This window comes from Vipera berus, assembly GCF_964194415.1.
Source record: "Vipera berus genome assembly, chromosome: 5".
Lineage (NCBI taxonomy): Eukaryota > Metazoa > Chordata > Lepidosauria > Squamata > Viperidae > Vipera > Vipera berus.
The window spans coordinates 86,571,606-86,589,140 of NC_138207.1; the positions used below are offsets into that span (position 1 = coordinate 86,571,606).

Consider the following 17,535-nt stretch of genomic DNA (forward strand, 5'->3'; position numbering starts at 1 on the left):
TTTTATTTTATTTGTATCTTGCCTTTATTGTTTTTATGAATAGCACAAGGCAGCATGTACACCACACTTTCCTCCTCTTATTTTCCTCACAACAACAATCTTATGAGGTGGGTCAGGCTGAGAGAGACTGACTGGTCCAAAGTAACCCAGCCGACTTGCATGGCTAAGGCAGAGCTCGAACTCAGGGTCTCCTGCTTTCTAGCCTGGTGCCTTAACCATTGAACCAAGTTGGCTCTACGATACCGCTATAACAATACAGCTAGAGAAACCTTGATGGGCATGTATTGGCTCTAAACATGAATGTGTTTGAAGAAACTGAGTCCTAAAATGAAATGTATAAAAGCATATTGGAATAGCTACTTAACAGTGGGGAAGCATTAATATTGCAAATTATTGCTGGCTGGATATAAAGCAGTTCTGCATTGTCCCTTGTTCCCATTTGAAGTTTGCAAGTACACTTTAATTATTACTTCCACAAGGAATTCCTTTGTTAGCTCATCTACTGCTTGACCTCTTTTGCTTATGCTGCTCACTTAAAGGTTTTTGTTCTGGTCTGACATTGCCTTGTTCTCAGTTATCAAGCAGGGTTGGGACAATCAACCCCATCATGCCCCTTGTGGCAGAAGCCTTCTCACAGTGAGTAATTAAGCAACAAAACACAAATGAGGATCAAAAGCTAATAGTGATGAAAAAACCCAACAAAGCTACAACTGAAGAGATAGGGCTCAGTTAATCTCAATGTACACATGTTGTACTTTGACAATAAAGGTTTATTATTTATTTATTATAAGAAGTTGGAGCGGCTTTTCTCACAAATGTGTTAATTCTGGCTTTGTCCTCTAAACCAAGGGTCTCCAAACTTGGCAACTTTAAGACTTGTGGATTTCTACTCCCAGAAGTCCTCAGCCAGCATTGCATAGCTGGCTGAGGAATTCTGGGAATAGAGGTCAACAAGTCTTAATGTTGGCTGAGGAATTCTGGGAAATAGAAGTCCACAAGTCTTAAAAGTTGGCTGAGGAATTCTGGGAAACAGAAATCCACAAGTCTTAAAAGTTGGCTGAGGAATTCTGGGAATAGAAGTCCACAAGCTGTCAAGTTTGGAGACCCCTGCTCTAAGCCCACGGAAACCATTTTGCCAACAAGAGTCCTGGAAGAGGAAGGGATCTATGAAGTGGGAGGAACAAGGAGGCCCATGATCAGATCATTTGGCAGGAATGTTCTCCAATGAATGGGCAGCCGGATAGGACTCGACTGCCAGTTATGAGTCATACACAATGAGTGCCAGTGGGCGCTGCCCTGGGTGCCTGGCAAAGAGGCGAGAAATGTCAAGAGGCTGAGAAAGAACGTGGGAGCTGTGGAGAAAGATGGCATTTTGGCTTGGAGGCCATTATTTGTGTCCTTTCATGCATCGAAGAGTCATAGATGCTTTTTGGCTAGAGCGGGACAAAATCAACTAAGGCTTCAGAGGGGGGAAAAATCCCAGTGCTCTGCTTCACATTTCACAGAGCAAAGACACGAGTAAGAGGGGTGATGGGGCTTCATGTGTTTCTCTGCTTAGAAGTCATGCCATACAAGAGGATACTCAGTTGAAAATAATACTAAAAATGACCAGCAGAGGGAGCATCTTTTGTTTGTTCTCCCATAAGAGAGTTGAAGGGGCTAAATACTGTAGAGCAGACATGTCAAACTTGCGACGTATCGGAACTTTTCCCCCACTGCTGGCAATGGGGTAGGTCTGATTTCCTGGTGACGCGTCCGGCCCATGGGCCGGCAGTTTGACACCCCTGCTGTAGAGAATACAAGTAATCCTCGACTTACAACAGTTCATTTAGTGACAAGTTACAAGGGCACTGAAAAAAGTGACTTATGACCCTTTTGTCACACTTCCAACCCTTGCAGCATCTCCATGATGCCTGGGAACTGGTTCATATTTATGACGGTTGCCGTGTCCCTGCGTCACGTGATCACCTTTGGCGACCTCCCGACAAGCAAACTCAATGGGGAAGCCAGGTTCCCTTAACAACCGTGCTAAAAACTGAACAGCTGCAGTGATTCATGCAACACCTGGGGCAGGAAATATCGTAAAGTGGGGCAAAATCCACTGAACGAATGTTTCGCTTAGCAACAGAAATGTTGGGCTCGGTTGTGGATGTATGTCGAGGACTCTCACCCTTTTTTCCCCTCTCCCTAAGGCTTAAAGCAGGGGTGTCAAAACTGCCGGCCCACAGGGCAGATGCGTCATGCCGAAACTGCACCCACCCCTGCTCCGGCAATGGGCAAAAAGTTGCGATGCGTTGCGACACGTCACGTGACGTTGTGAGTTTGACACCCCTGGCTTTTAAGGAATGGCTTCCCCACCCCCCCAAAATCTATGGCACTATCTTACCCCAGCTGCAAAGGACCTGGAGTTGTGGGGCAAGGTTCTGGCATTAAAGGCAAAAAGGTGCTTGGAGAACATGGATTGGGAACTGGCGCATAGCACTGTCTACGACTCTTCAAAATAGCCAGCCTTCTTTGCAGATTGTTTAGGCAGCCCCTCTGAAGTTGCAGTGCAGTCTGGACAAAAGACAAACATGGCTTAAGAAAAGACAGGCAAAAGTGCCACAGAAGCGCCCCTGCACTGCTCTGAAGCACCTTTTTGCCTTCAGACCTAAAATAATTGAGAGTCGTTCCAGGTCAGCCTGATAAAACGCTAAAGGAAAGTAGTGTAATTGCTGTGCTTTTGCCCTCAGTTGTTTGTGATACATGGTTTGGCTGGCATCAGCCTTCCCTAACTTCCCCAACTCAAGATACATTGGATGACTTCATTATGCTAAACTAGCATCTTATTAGACCACATGCGTTAAGGCTCCACATACTTCAAAAACAACTCAGAAAAAGCGCTTTGGACTTTGTGACACCACACCTCTCATTAAAATTGTCTGCTTTAAGGCTTGGGGAAAAAAATATAGACTCTTAAAGGCAACTTCAGCTGCGCATATTTTGTTTTCCTCCCAGTCTCACTTAGAAGCCACTAAAGTGGGAAAATCACTTCACAATCTCAAAATAGAGATCCTTTTGGAAGGGAAAAGTTCTATTTTATTTAAAATTAGCACTCTGGAAAAATGTATGGTCTCCATGAGATAAACTGCTCTCAACAGAAGCAATACTGAATTTGGATAGATCACTTTTCCATGAATTTGTCTTCTAATCCTCTTTTAAAAGCCATCCACGTTTTGGCCATCATGTCTTGTGATAATAAATTCCATGGATTAGTTAGGCATTGTGCAAAGTTCATTTTAAATCATCTTCCAATCGGCTGCAAAGGATGAGCTCTAGTCATTCTTCCTATCCCCCTTGTACAGGGCATGCATACTTTTATACACCCAAATCATTTCTCCCCCTTATTCATTTTTTTCAAAGCTACAGAATCCCAAACTTCCTAGGTTGTTTTTTTTTGAAGTAAAGATGTTTTTTGGCCCACCTGATCATTTTAACTGCTTTTAACTTTGTCCTTTTTTAGCTCTATTATACCCTTTTTCTACTAAGGTGGTACACAGTTCTCCTGACGTGTAAATACCACAGATTTGTAGAATAGCATCACGGCTTTCTTCATGTTACTTAACATGACTCTTTGCTTTTTCACAGTTCACAAATGAACTATTTACTATAAATCTAATATCTTTTTTTCCGATTAGTCACAGGACAGTTCATACCACACTAAGGCGTATTGGAAACTGGATTTTTTTGTCCAAAGTGAACCTATTTGATCTGGTTTTGGTATTTGATTGACTGATCACCTGGTTTAAAGAGATCGTTCCAAAGGTCTCCCTAGTCACTTTTGTTTTCTACCATTCTTATTTGGAAATTTGGTCAGTTCACTGTTTGTTCTTAAATCCACACTATTTACGGACAAATGAAAAAGCACTTCTTCCAAAACAGATTCTACAGGAACTCTTATTATTACTTCCATCTACTCAGAGTATTGCCCATTTATTCTTATTTATTCCTTTTGAGTTTTGAACCACTTAACTGTTCATAAAAGAATAGGTGCTGTTATATCATGACCAGTACATTTACTTTGGTGAGATAATGGTTTGGATATATTTATGGACATACAGGATCAATTACTTTTATATTCAGTGTATCGTTAAATTAACACATGCATTGCAACCCTATTTATAAAGCTTTAGTACCGGTAACTACTTATGACTGTAAGTATTAGGCAATCTGCAATTATTCTAGATTTCAGATGAAGACTATTTATGCAAGAATGAGATTCTGGATCTAATTAAACGAACCATAACTAAACTGTCAGGCACAAGAAACCAGGAGCCAGGATAGAGTTCAAAAGCACTGCAAACTTATTCCATGTAACCTTTACACAAGAATCTAACCTACAAAGGGTCCATGCAAATTGGCGCTAGATAAGAATCAAGGGACTTCAAGGGAGGCTGGAATTAGGTCTTTTTCAGGGGCATATGGATTCCAGACTGATGATGCATTTGACCCCACCCTTGGGTTTAGCTTGGTCATTTCCTACATCAATTAGAGCCAGTTTGGTCTAGTCTAGTGGTTAAGGCATCAAGCTAGAACCAGTAGGCTGTGAATTCTAGTCCCAACATAGGCATGAAAGCCAGCTGGGTGACTTTGGGCCAGTTCATCTCTCTCAGTCCCACAGGCAGAAGTACAGTTATGTATATTTGCCACCTTATTTATAAAAAACAATAAAGGTGGGATAAAAATAATAAATAAATAAATGGACAAAGTATAAGTCTTTCTCTTTCACTTGTCTTTCTATTTTGGGATAAACAGTGCACAAATCCCTCCAGGTCTCCATCAGATTAAAAGTTCCACTGACAAAAATATACTTTTTTTTGTTGTTGATTTGATTTTTGCTTACACATAAATGGATACAGGAACAAGAGTCTGAAAATTATATTAGAGAGCCATACTAGAGTCCTTTTATAGGTTTTGTGTGTGTGTGTGTTTGTTGGAAATTCCAAGCAATATTTTAGATTCAAACTCTCCGTCTTTCTTGCATTGGAATACCATCTGCAATATATAATTCTGTTGAAGCTTGAGTTTTTAAAAAAGTCTACTAACATAAGATAAATCAGGATGCAATTTTATACTGACCTTCAAAATTGTTCGGCCATCAAATGATTCCCTTTCTTTGAATGGTTTGCCCATGGTCCGGTTATTTGGTTCTTCAGCTGCAAAATAAATGGGATTTCAACTCAAACCAAATCAATTCCTGTCCGTGTGTGTGTGTGTGTGTGTGTGTGTGTGTCTGTGTCTGTGTGTCTCTCTCTGTGTGTGTTTAAATGCATAGAGATTATTCTGAATTGTTTTTATCTATTTACATAACAGCATTTTAAACAAGACAGAGATTTTTCCACAAATACATTGTCAGAATGCTTAGATTCATCAATATTGTCTTGAGGATTATTTAAGGGTGATAGCTTAGTGTAATAGAATCATCCAGGAGAATCCAGAGTTTAAGATTCGGTGCTCTGTCAAAGCATTTCTCTCATCTTGCTTCCCTGTCCAGCCTTCAAGGGTTGATCATTCTGCAGGCTATGAATTTGAAACCACTGAGAAAACTTGGGTACTCGGGCCTCTAACCCCTTAAAGCTGCGAGCAAACAAAAGAAGATCAATGAGTTATTTTTACTCGGCCGGACTGTGGATACTCCTTGCAAGGGTATCATTACCAGTTTTATCTTTAGAATCACATGTTTTGTGAAACATACTGAGAACTTCATATTTGTTTTTGAAAAACATGTTTCTAGTCGTCTTGATAGAAAGAGTGTATTCCACTGTGGAGCAGATGTTCATCAATGGGAACGTTACATACAGTTTAACAGTCAGGGGTTTAATTCTTCAGCTCACATTTTTGCTCCTTTGGCTACTCTTTTGACCACTGGTAGTCCTTGACTTGCAACCATTCACTTAGTAACTGTTCAAAGTTACAGAAGCACTGGAAAAAGTGACTTACGACTGGTCCTCACAGTTACAACTGTTGATGCATCCCCACGATCATGTGATAAAAATCGAGGCCCTTGGCACCCATCCAACAGTTGCAACGCTGGCAGCATATCTTTCGCAACTGGCTTCTGACAAGTCAAGTCAATGGAGAAGCTGGATTGGCTTCACGCCCATGTGGATCACTTAACTGCAAAGTTTTCGCTTAACAACCATGGCAAAAAGGTCGTAATACCCAGTGCAATTCACTTGGCAACTAACTTGCATAGCCACAGAAAATCTGATCCTAATCCTAATAGTCGTATGTCGAGGTCTACCTGTATACTGATGGTTTTGGCCCTAATCTGCAAAAGATCTCCTTTAACTCTACTTGAAGGACAATCTTCCTCTCACAGCTTCTGCCTGTCGTATAAGCATGTTCTGGGTCCATCTATAAAAGTGACATCTTAGAGCAGGGGTCTTCAAACTGGGCAACTTTAAGACTTGTGGACTTGCCCCAGCACTGCCCCTGATGGATCCACCCTGCTTTCTTTCAAATGGAAACCTGTTTTTTCCTCCAGGTCTTGAGCTAGTCCAGGGCATGCATCCACTATGGCAGGGCTTTTCAACCAGTGGTACGGGTACCACCTGTGGTACATTGGCACCTGGCAGGTGGTATGCGACCATCCTAGAAAAGTGGTAGCGGGGGAGGAGAATGAGCTGAACCGGTGGCAGCACCGCACAAGCCTGAGCGAGAGACGGCTGGAGCTGCAGGGCTGTCAGGGCTCAGCGAAACCGCCAGGATCAGCGCTTCTTCGGGGCTGTCAGGGCTCAGCGGAAGTGCCAGGATCAGCGCCAGGCTCCAACTGGAGCTCGGCGCTGATCCTGGCGCTACTGCTGAGCCCAGAAGAAGTGCCGATCAGCTGGAATGTTGCAGCATCTCCAGGGTCTTGTGATTTACATTCAGATGCTTGGCAACTGATTCATATTTATGACGGTCACAGTGTCCCAGGATCATGTGAAGTGACCAAAACCTGCTGCAACCACCCAGCAGATGGGGGGGGGGAAATAAAAACCAAACACCCCACCCCCACCCCCACTGCCAATCCTCAACAGAAATGCTCACAACAATGAAAACCTCGGACAGGAGGAAGAGCGCCGCCAGGCGGGCAGGCGTCTTGCTCGGCTGTGGCTTGGGGGAGCACTTTTTTCAGTGCCATTGTAACTTCAAATAGTCATTAAGTGAACTGTTGTAAGTCGAGGACTACCTGTACTTCATCACTTTTTTCCTTTTTTTTTTTTGGTCATCAAGTTTTTGACATCTTGCTAAGCGACTGGTGGTATTCGGATGTTGCCATATCCTAAAAGTGGTACAATGGGTGAAAAAGTTGAAAAGCCCTGGACTATGGAATACATCTGGTGTATTTATAGCATATGTTTGTTCTGTCAGTTACGGTAATCTTTTAACCTTGGTTTCTTAACATGTTGTACAGTGCTGTTGCTAACTTTCTACATTACCAAAGCCAGTGATGAATTGGGAGGGGGGGGGGCATAGAAATCCAATGTACAGATATAAAATAAATGCATCCACTTTTAAATTTTTAATTACACACAAACATACACAAACCCACACATGGTATATTATAGAAAGGCTAAAAAGGCACACTGGAAATAGATCAACAAGCCTGTACATCATTCTACTTTTGTCACTTTGAAACTCCCAACATGAGTGTGAAAAGTAAAATGTGATCAACAATCTTTAAGATAGTTGTGCAAAAGCCAATCGTCTATGCAAATTGTATAGGCAGGATAGGTAAGACTGGGCTGACATTATAACCTTTTCCGTTTTATTTGCAAGACCCCATTTCAACAGACGGTTCCTATATCTGCTGTTGTACTCCATAATCTTATCTATAGGCATGTATAGAGCTGTGTAGTTTTGATCTGTATACACACACACACACACACGTATCTTAAATTCAAGGTAGTTATATTTACAAATAGATATGGTAAATAGTTCATTTGTTGACTATAGCTTGATAGCTCTTTTGTATAACTTCAGGAGATGTCCTTTTATAGCCACGTGCACTAGTTTGCCTTAAGCCCCGCATTGGAATTAATGGTTTCTATTTCTAGAATACAAACAAGCAGCTATTCATATTCTGCTTACTAAATAAGCTTTTCAAAACAGCTTTAAAAATTAAAAAGAAGCTGCAGCTCAATAATACTAAGCACATTTAAATGGAAAAGCAGACTCGGTATACTCAACGGTAATCCTAAATCCTAGCCACGTTTATCAAATCCATCTTTTAAAAGATAGGAAACAACCTTGATTAAAAAACAATACAAAATCATCGCTTCTCTCAGACATAAGAGCGTAAGGAAGAAACTGTCAGAATCCATTTATATTTCATTTCTAACTATCTCCTCTGCGCTAAAACCAAATCTCATTTTCCCCTGGATTCTGCCATTCCCAAGGGGGAGAGGGGACAGGCATGGGACTTTATGGCTTTCACTTCCTCCCTTAAATGTAATCTTTGTTTATTCTGCCTGCCTGCTATCCATCACAATGTGACAAATTGCTTTCTATGCTATGCATTCTCTCTGAACTTCCCTCCCTTACTGGGCAAGTAGAAAAAGGGGTGGGGGAAGAGATACAACCCTCCGGGATCTGGTTTATTTCTCCGAAGGAGGCGTGAGGAGCTGTGGAAATGATCGTGCTGCAAACGGAACCGGATTGATGTTCTCTTTCCTTTCCCACGATGGACTTACCTGGAGATTGGCTGATCTGGAACTGACCGAATGAACTATAGGGTGGGGTTTTGCTTGGGGACACTTTAAAAATATCCATCTGCGAGGGAATCCCTCAGATCCTGTCTATTATGCCTGCTATCTCCTATTTCTTAGTAAAGGTTCCTGCCTGGAAAACTTCTCTCCAAGAGTTCTGCTTTCTTAAGATGTGGGTTTGAGGTGGGCCCTGACAGGAATCTAACATCTGCTGGATATAAAAGGTGCGTTGAACGCTTTAATGAAGGATTCTTCCTTTCCTATTTCAGTTGAGTGCAACCTTAACGAAGGGATCCCATCACTGTCTCCAGCCTAAAGGTCCTGACAAAAAAATGATAAATTAGCAATAGCAAAGTAAAGACCATCATAACAAATGTGGGGATCAAAGCTGCGGTTACATTTCTGAAAAGATCCTAATAGAGGCTCACCACTAGGATCACTTCGAAAGACCGTGTTCATAATGGTGGCATGGAGCTTCACTCTATCCCATTCTTTCCTCATCAGCCCAGAGGCCACAAACTGATCCACCAGTCTCTCTGCTATGAGCTGAAGCCTACAGGAAGAGAAAAGGAAGGAGAGAGAAAAAAAAGGCAAGGTGAGGCATTTTTAGTACTTGTACAGGTAGTCCTCAACATACCAACACAACTGGGCCCAAAATTTCCATTGTTGAGTGAGTTTTGCCCCATTTCACAACCTTTTTGCCACAAGTTAAGCGAATTGCTGCATGCAGGATTCAGAGACCAGTCAACGCAGGGTGTCCCAAATATGTCTGTCTGCCTACTCAGAGTTTATTGTATTTATACAGTTTTAACAAGCAGGAAATTACGCACAGCAAAATCATTGTTTATTGGTGTATTCTAGTCAATCTTGGAGAACATCCGAACATCCCAAGCCAGGGCAGAGTCTTCCTTATCTATCTGATTCCTTACAGTCCTTGGCAAGGCTAATTGGAATGAGCTCATAGACATGCGGATAACAGGATACTAAGGTAGGCAGTTTTCTGCACACGGTCCCTTCATATCCTTGACCTCCATCTCTACAGCCGCAGTTTTTAAGTTAGTAATACGGTTGTTAAGTGAATCTGGCTTCACTTGTCAGAAGGTCGCAAAAGGCGATCACATGACCTTGGGATGCAGCAACGGTCATAAATATGAACTGGTTGCCCAGCATCTGAATTTTGATCACATGATGATGGGGAGGCTGCAAAGGTCGCAACTGTGAAAAACGGTCATAAATCACGTTTTTCAGTGCCGTTGTAACTGTGAACTGTTGTGAGTCAAGGACTACCTGTATTCATGGAGTAGATAGTTAAGAGAAGAAATCCAAATTCTTTGGTGAACAATTAAAACAATTGTTACCAAACAGTTGTTCTCAAAACTACAAGTGCAGTACACGTGGTCCTCGACTTACTACAGTTCATTCAGCGACTGTTCAAAGTTACAACAGCACTGGGGAAAAATTGACTTATAGCCATTTTTTCACATGTACAACCATTACAGCATCCCCACGGTCACATGATCAAAATTCAGCCTTTGTCTCACTTAGCCACAGAAATGTTGAGCTGAAATGTGGTTGTAAGCCGATGACCATCTGTATATCGTTGGGGGAAGATTGTCACTGGAGAAAAACTGGAAGAAACCCAAAGGACTAGAAACACATTTCAACCTCTGTGCTTAGAATGCGAGCAACCGAGATAGCAACATCCTTCACAGAAATGGAACAAAATTGCATTCCACGAAGAAAGAGGAGGCTGGGGCAGGAGGAAACCGCTTTGATAGGATGCTAAAAATAGTCTGACATACAATTTTACTCTGTGGAAAGCAAGAACTTGATAAAAACGCCTGTCTGACATAAGAAAAAGGCCTCTGAATAACAACTTCTTTTTTTATCTACAGGGATGTTTCAGATTAGTCATCCCTAACAAGACAAGGTTGATGACATATGGAGTTGGGTAGCGCTTCATACTTTGCTTAGCCTTAACAACTTGGTAACTTCTCCTACTTTGATCTTACAGTGCTGCTGTTACCAAAACCATGCAGAACAGATAAATTTTATTTAGATACATTAACTCCACACGGGCATTAAGGGGCTCTTGACTAGGCTTTATGATGTGGTCTTGCTTCAAAAGGAGTCCCTGCAGATGCTACTCTGTTAGTTATTGTCAGCTCTAGGGGGTGGTTCTCCATTTCAAGGCCATTGAGCCAGCTCTGTCCAAAGGCATTTCTGCGGTCACGTGGCAAGCATGACGTCGCGGAGCAGCATAGTAGCTCAGCAGTTAAGACACTGGGCTTGTCGACTGGAAAGCTGGCAGCCCAGGTTCGAGACCCGAGCTCCATGAGACAGGGTGAGCTCCCGTCCTCGCCCCAGCTCCTGCCAAACTGACAGTTCGAAAGCATGCAAATGTGAGTAGATAAATAGGTACCACTTTGGTGGGAAGCTAACAGCTTGTTTCAAAACCCTCTTGGAAATCCATTTCATGGCACTATCCACGACAATTTTTTCCACCTTTTCCCATTCTTTTTCTTTTTTAAATTGGAAAGTATGAACCTTGGTGGAGCAGTGGGCTAATGCCTCCTTAAGTAACACCAGCTGCCTGCAATTAGTGCAGGTTCGAGTCCCACCAGGCTCAAGGTTGACTCAGCCTTCCATCCTTCCGAGGTAGGTAAAATGAGGACCCAGACTGTTGGGGGCAATAAGCTGACTTTGTAATAATGCCGCTTGGGGGGGCCCCTGAAAGCCCTAATAAGCAGGCATATGAAGGCTATTGCTAGGCACATTGATTTGTGCTTTAGATTGTAAGCCGCCCTGAGTCTTCGGAGAAGGGCGGGATATAAATGGGATTAAAAAAAAAGTATCTTTTAGGGAGAAAAAGGTGGCATAGTTACATTAAAATACAAAGATCCCACTATTGTCAAGTAGGATAGAGAAAAATTGACCCTAATTCCTTGTCTCTTTAGAAACAACAACCCTTTTTAATCTTCTAAAACCCAAAAGTTGCTGCTGTTAAACTTTTTTGGTGTTTTTTAAGGATTTTATTATTATTTTTCTTACATACATATGTTAATTTTTCAACCAGCGTCTAGATTCAAAAGTGCTAATACATAATCAATTCCTAATCCTTGGTTCTTTCCTCTAACCATTTGTAGAATGAATCCCATATTTGGTAAGATTCTGTTTCTTCTTTATCTTTCAATCTCATAGTTAATCTGTCCATCTCTGCACATTTCAATATTTTTTTAAATTATTTCTTCCTCTGGTGATACTCCTTCATTTATCCAATATTGCGCGAAGGTTATTCTTGCTGCTGTTGTGACGTGTAGAATCAAATATATGCTTTTTTAATTAATCTTTTCTGGCATTAAACCTAATAAGAAAAGTTCAGGTTTAAATTCAACATGTTCTCCCAACATTTTTTCTAACCAAGCATGTATATTTTTCCAATAAGCCTTTGCTTTGCCACATGTCCACCAAATATTGCCTGAATTGCCTGAATTATGTTTCAGCATTTCCAGCATCTATCTGACATATTTTAAAACATTTTTGCTAGTCTTCCTGGTGGCAAGTGCCATCTATAAAACATTTTGTATAAATTTTCTTTGTACGAAGTTGACATTGTCAATTTATAATTTCTCTCCCATAGCTTTTGCCATTTTTCTAGTTCTATGTTATAACCAGGGCTTTTTTTCTCATAGAACGCTCAGAACGGAGTTCTGGCACCTTTTTTGGATGGAACCTTGTAGGGTAGGCAAGGTGGGTTGTATGACATGTGTGAGTTTCGGCACCTTTTTCTTTTACAAAAAAAGCACTGGTTATAACCCAAGTTTTTCGCCCACCTTATCATTGTTTCTGTCAGCACCCACCTCTTCCCACTTCTTAAGAAAGCAGCACTCTTGGAGACAGGGTGTATTGTAGTTTTTGTGGGTTGATTTCCCTCCAGACATCCTGAATTCCAATTTCCTCTACCATATCAAAGGATGTCCCTGGTAATCTTCTTCTTCTGGTTTTTCCTGTTTTACTGCTTTTATAGTCATTTTTTTCTGTCTACTATCGCGTTAAAATCTCCTACTAAACAAATATTTTGGTACTCCATTTCTATTATTTTTCTGTGTAGGTTTTTATAAAATTCTTCTTGATTGTTGTTTGGTGCATAAATTGCCACTGGCAGTGTTTGCTTTTGGTGCAAATGTATTTCTATCATTAGGATTCTTCCCTCTTTATCTGAATATACCAATTTAGAATCTATTGTCTCCTTAATGTCTACAGCGACCTCTCTTTTTTTCTGATGTGCTGATGTGTAATAAAAGTTTCCCAATTTTTGGATATTCCAGTAATTTATGGTGCTGTTCTTTTATATGTGTTTCTTGCAGACAAATAATGTCTATGTTCAATTTCTGTAATTTCCTGAAAAAAATATTTCTTTTTGATGGGGAGTTTAGTCCATTTATATTCACTGAAAAAAAATTCCATTTTCTTTCTCCATTTCCATTTCCATTATTTATATTTAGGTCTAGTCGATCTAGTAATCCTCTGTTCTCCGGCAGGTCCTTCACCTTCGCCCTCTTGTTCATCTTTCTCTTTCTATTCTCCTGTTTGTGCAGTTGCTCCTTGAGTCATCTCTTCTGTTTGCTTCTGCTCCTTTCTTTCCCCTTGTCTTTGTTTCACTCCTTCATCTAGAATTGTTCTATTCCTTACTTCAAACTCTTCTGCTTTCCAGACTAAATCCAATCAATGTCTTGTATTATTCCAATTTATTAAGATACCTTCTGGCATCAGCCATCTGAAGTTTATGCCTCTGGCAATCAGATTTGTAGTTAAGAAATGATAGTGTCTCTCTTAGGTATGCGCTTTAAAAGCACTATTTCTTTATTTTTATATTGTATTGACTCATCTCTGACTTTCCTTAGCACTTCATCTCGTTTTTTTTATGAACCTTACTTCTCTTGGCAATTTGTTTTCTTGTATAGCTTGAGTTCATGCAAAATATTTCGTCAACCTACATTTGAATTTCTCCTCTATCTGCCTTTAAAGCCTCTGCCAGGATATCAATAATCACCACTGCTATGTTTTCTCCTCTGTCCTCAGGGGTATTTTGAAATCTCAAATAGTGTTCCGCTTTTTCCATTTCTAGGATCTTAATTGCTCCCTCTAGGTCTTGATTTGCTTGATCTAATTTTTCATTTTCTTGTAATAACATTTTCATCTTTTTATCAATATCCACTGATTTATCTTCTACTTTCTGAATTCTTTGTTCATTTTTAATTATCATTTGGTTTTGGGCTTCAAATTTTGCCTTTATATCCAGAATTTCTTGACTTACTTTCTCAAGTTTACTTTGTGTCTCTTTGTGGAATTTTTGTGTCTCTTCATGATTTCTTTGCATCATCTCTTGATTTCTTTGCATCATCTCTTGAATCAGTTTTAGTGAGGTCTGTGTTTCACTTTGGGCAGTGCTTATTTTCTCATGTAGCAACACTGCTTCAATAGATCCCTGTGTTCTTGGACTAGGTTGTTCTACAGAGGGTGCAGAAGAGGTTTTCTTCATAAGTCTAGTAATGTTTGATGGACTCATTTTACAGCTCACAGTCTAAAGCCAAAATAGTATCTGTTTGAATTTAGCCAAAGTCAACAAAAGTAACTATAGAAAGTCTTTTTCCCTTGCAATCCCCCAACAAGGCACTTTTGTTATTTGCAGGTATCTCTTCAAGGTCATTGTTATGAAGACATTTTTTCCATTTCCATCTTCTTTTTTCCCTCACTATTTATTTGCGCTGTCGTTTCTTCTTTCGCCACTATATGTCCTCCTTGGCTTATTTATCAATGTCCGATATTCTTAAAAAAGACACTTTCCTCTTTTGTAATTGCCCGCCGCTTTTAAGTTAATCCTTCTGGGGGTCTTGCTTTTTAGCTATTTCCCATCAGGGGCTCAACGTTTTATAATCCACAAGGAGAAGGAAAGAAAGTTCTGGCTCACCCAGCCTCAGCACACAGTTGACAGTCAGCTATTTTGCGGTGCTTCCCTTCCCTTCCCAGCAGCCTTTCTCCCACCTTTTCAGAGGGGTTCTTCAGTCCACTCTGATTGGCTGCCACCTGATCTGAGCTCCTGGAGTGTCCTTCCTTCTTTGTTGCCCCTCCAGGGCAACTTTCCGACCCTTTATGGGTCACTAGGTGAAAGAAACCAGACTGGAAAGCCGGAGTGCCGGCTTCTTCCAGTCGTCCCGTTGGCGACTAAACCGGAAGTCGTTTTTGTTATTGCCTTGGATAGTTTAAAGATGGTATGGTCAGATTACCAGACTAAAAAGGATTCTCTTAATGCAAAACAAGATTGAAATAAATGGATAAGGAAAAACTGTCTTGCTTTGTAGATTTATTTATTTATTTATTTTATTAGATTTATATACCGCCCTTTCCCAAAGGACTCAGGGCGGTTAAAAAATTACATCAATCCCTGGAAAAAAAAGTAGAAACCCCAATTAAAATTAAAATTAAAATTAAAATTCTCAGCCTGGGCCAGAGAGCTCTAAGAGCCAGGTCTTCAGGTCCCGGTGGAATGAACGGAGGTCGGGGGCAGTCCTGAGCTCCACGAGCAGCTGGTTCCAGAGGGCAGGCGCACCCACTGAGAAGGCTCTCCCCCTGGGTGTTATCCGCCGGCAATCTTTTACCGGCGGCACCCTGAGCAGACCCTTCCTGTGGGAGCGCACTGGACGAAGGGAACTTGATGCTGGCAACAGGTGTTCCCTCAGATATCCCGGACCCAAGCCATTTAGGGCTTTATAGGTCATCACCAGCACCTTGAATCTCACCCGGAGGGCAACCGGGAGCCAATGCAGCTCGCGGAGTAGAGGTGTTACATGGGAGTATCGGGAAACCCCCATCACAACTCGCGCGGCTGCATTCTGCACCAGCTGAAGCCTCCGAATGGTCCTCAAGGGCAGTCCCATGTAGAGAGCGTTGCAGTAGTCTAAACTAAAGATTGAAACAAATGGATAAGGAAAAATTGGCTTGCTAAATTATTGTTATAAATAATGCAAGTAGGATAAAGATTTTGCCCGCTGGGAAGAACCGTACTAATCCCTATTCAAGGTAAAACATTTATCACTACTCTTCTTAATGCTCTGTGGAATTTTCTACCCAATATCTACACCAAAGTGGAATGATTTCTTTTTAACCCAATCTTCGCCACAGTTTACTATATTTTCTAAAGCACCTGAACGCAGGACAAGAAGCAATGGATGGAAACTAATCAAGGGGAGAGGCAACCTAGAACTAAGGACAAATTTCCTGACAGTGAGAACAATTAATCAGCAGAGTGAGTTGCCTCCAGAAGTTGTGGCTGCTCCAACATTAGGTTTTTTTTAAGAAGAAGACCTCCAAGGTCCCTTCCAAGTCTGTTTTCCTGGAGTTCGTTTGTTTATACAAATTCTTGTTGGGGGTGGGGTCTGCTTCTTCACAGGAACAACTGATACATGTTCAAAAAGGCTTAGTTGACTAATATAGCAGAAATTCTCTTGCACTGTTTCCTCAAAACTCTGCTCCAGTTACCTATTTACACTATCTTCAGACAGACTTCCCACTGGTCTCCTGAATCCAACAGTGGAAATATCCAGAATGTTTTTCTTACTAGTTTTCCCAAAACTGGGCTCTAGGAAAGCAAAGAAAGACTTCCCAGGTGGACTGATTAAAAATGGTCAGAAGGTTCAAACCTGATCATTGGCAACCAGGAGATTCAGAACGTCCCACTGCTTAACATTGGGGACAAGTTACTTCCCCCTGTTGATAGGGCCCGCAACCTGGGTGTCCTCCTAGACTCGCAGCTCTCCCTGGAAGACCACATTGGAGCTGTGACCAAGGGGGCCTTCTCCCGGGTTCGACTAATTCGCCAACTACGGCCTTATCTGGACCTGGATTCCTTACGTACAGTCACCCATGCCCTTGTGACATCTCGCCTAGACTATTGTAACGCTCTCTACATGGGGCTGCCCTTGAGATCCACTCGGAAGCTTCAACTGGTGCAAAGTGCGGCGGCACGGACACTCTTGGGAGCCTCCCGATACTCCCATATCACACCTCTCCTCCGTGCGCTGCACTGGCTTCCGGCTGCCTTCCGTGTGAAGTTCAAGGTGCTAACGATGACTTACAAAGCCCTACATGGCATGGGTCCGGACTACCTTCGGGAGCACCTTCTGCCGATGTCAGCACCCCACCGTCCTGTGCGCTCCCACAGAGAGGGCCTCCTCAGGGTGCCACCGCTCAAGGAATGTCGGCTGGTGGCCCCCAGGGGGAGGGCATTCTCAGTGGGTGCGCCAGCCCTCTGGAACACCTTACCAACAGAAATCCGGATGGCCCCTGACCTCCGTACCTTCCGTCGCGACTTAAAAACTTTCCTGTTTCAGCAGGCTGGCCTGGCATGATAGCGTTAATTGGGGTCCCAGTTTGTGTTCATTAGTGTTTCTTATTATTTTTATTGTTCGATCTGTATACCTTCCTTCCTCTGTACACCGCCCCGAGTCCCTCGGGAGAAGGGCGGTTTATAAAAACTAATAAATAAATAAATAAATAAATAAAACCTATCACATGTATGATTTATTGGAGAATCCTTGGAGGGAAGGATGTGCCAGTAAGGTTTTAAATTATCCTTCCTGGTCCTAACGTGCTTTATTTTCCTCAGACAAGTTTCCATTAGAGGAAGACAACAGACATTTGTTCCTCTGAATATATATGGTAGAATGAGTAGAATGCTTAATACAGCCTGCCTTTAGCGCAATCTCTCTCATGATGATTAACTTCTGCTCTCAGCATTATAACA

The 17,535-nt window shown here is 41.8% G+C and overlaps 1 protein-coding gene across 4 annotated transcripts in view; it reads right to left on the reverse strand.

The window, feature by feature from the left end:
- Positions 1–17,535, reverse strand: part of ASCC1 (activating signal cointegrator 1 complex subunit 1) — a 121,252-nt gene that overhangs the window by 44,179 nt on the left and 59,538 nt on the right. For all 4 annotated transcript variants that reach the window (XM_081328996.1, XM_081328995.1, XM_081328998.1 and 1 more), the window contains exons 8-9: positions 9,161–9,285; positions 5,119–5,195 (exon numbers count right to left, since the gene is read on the reverse strand). In XM_081328996.1, coding sequence (XP_081185122.1) covers positions 5,119–5,195; positions 9,161–9,285 — 202 coding nt within the window. The remainder of the gene's footprint in view (positions 1–5,118; positions 5,196–9,160; positions 9,286–17,535) is intronic.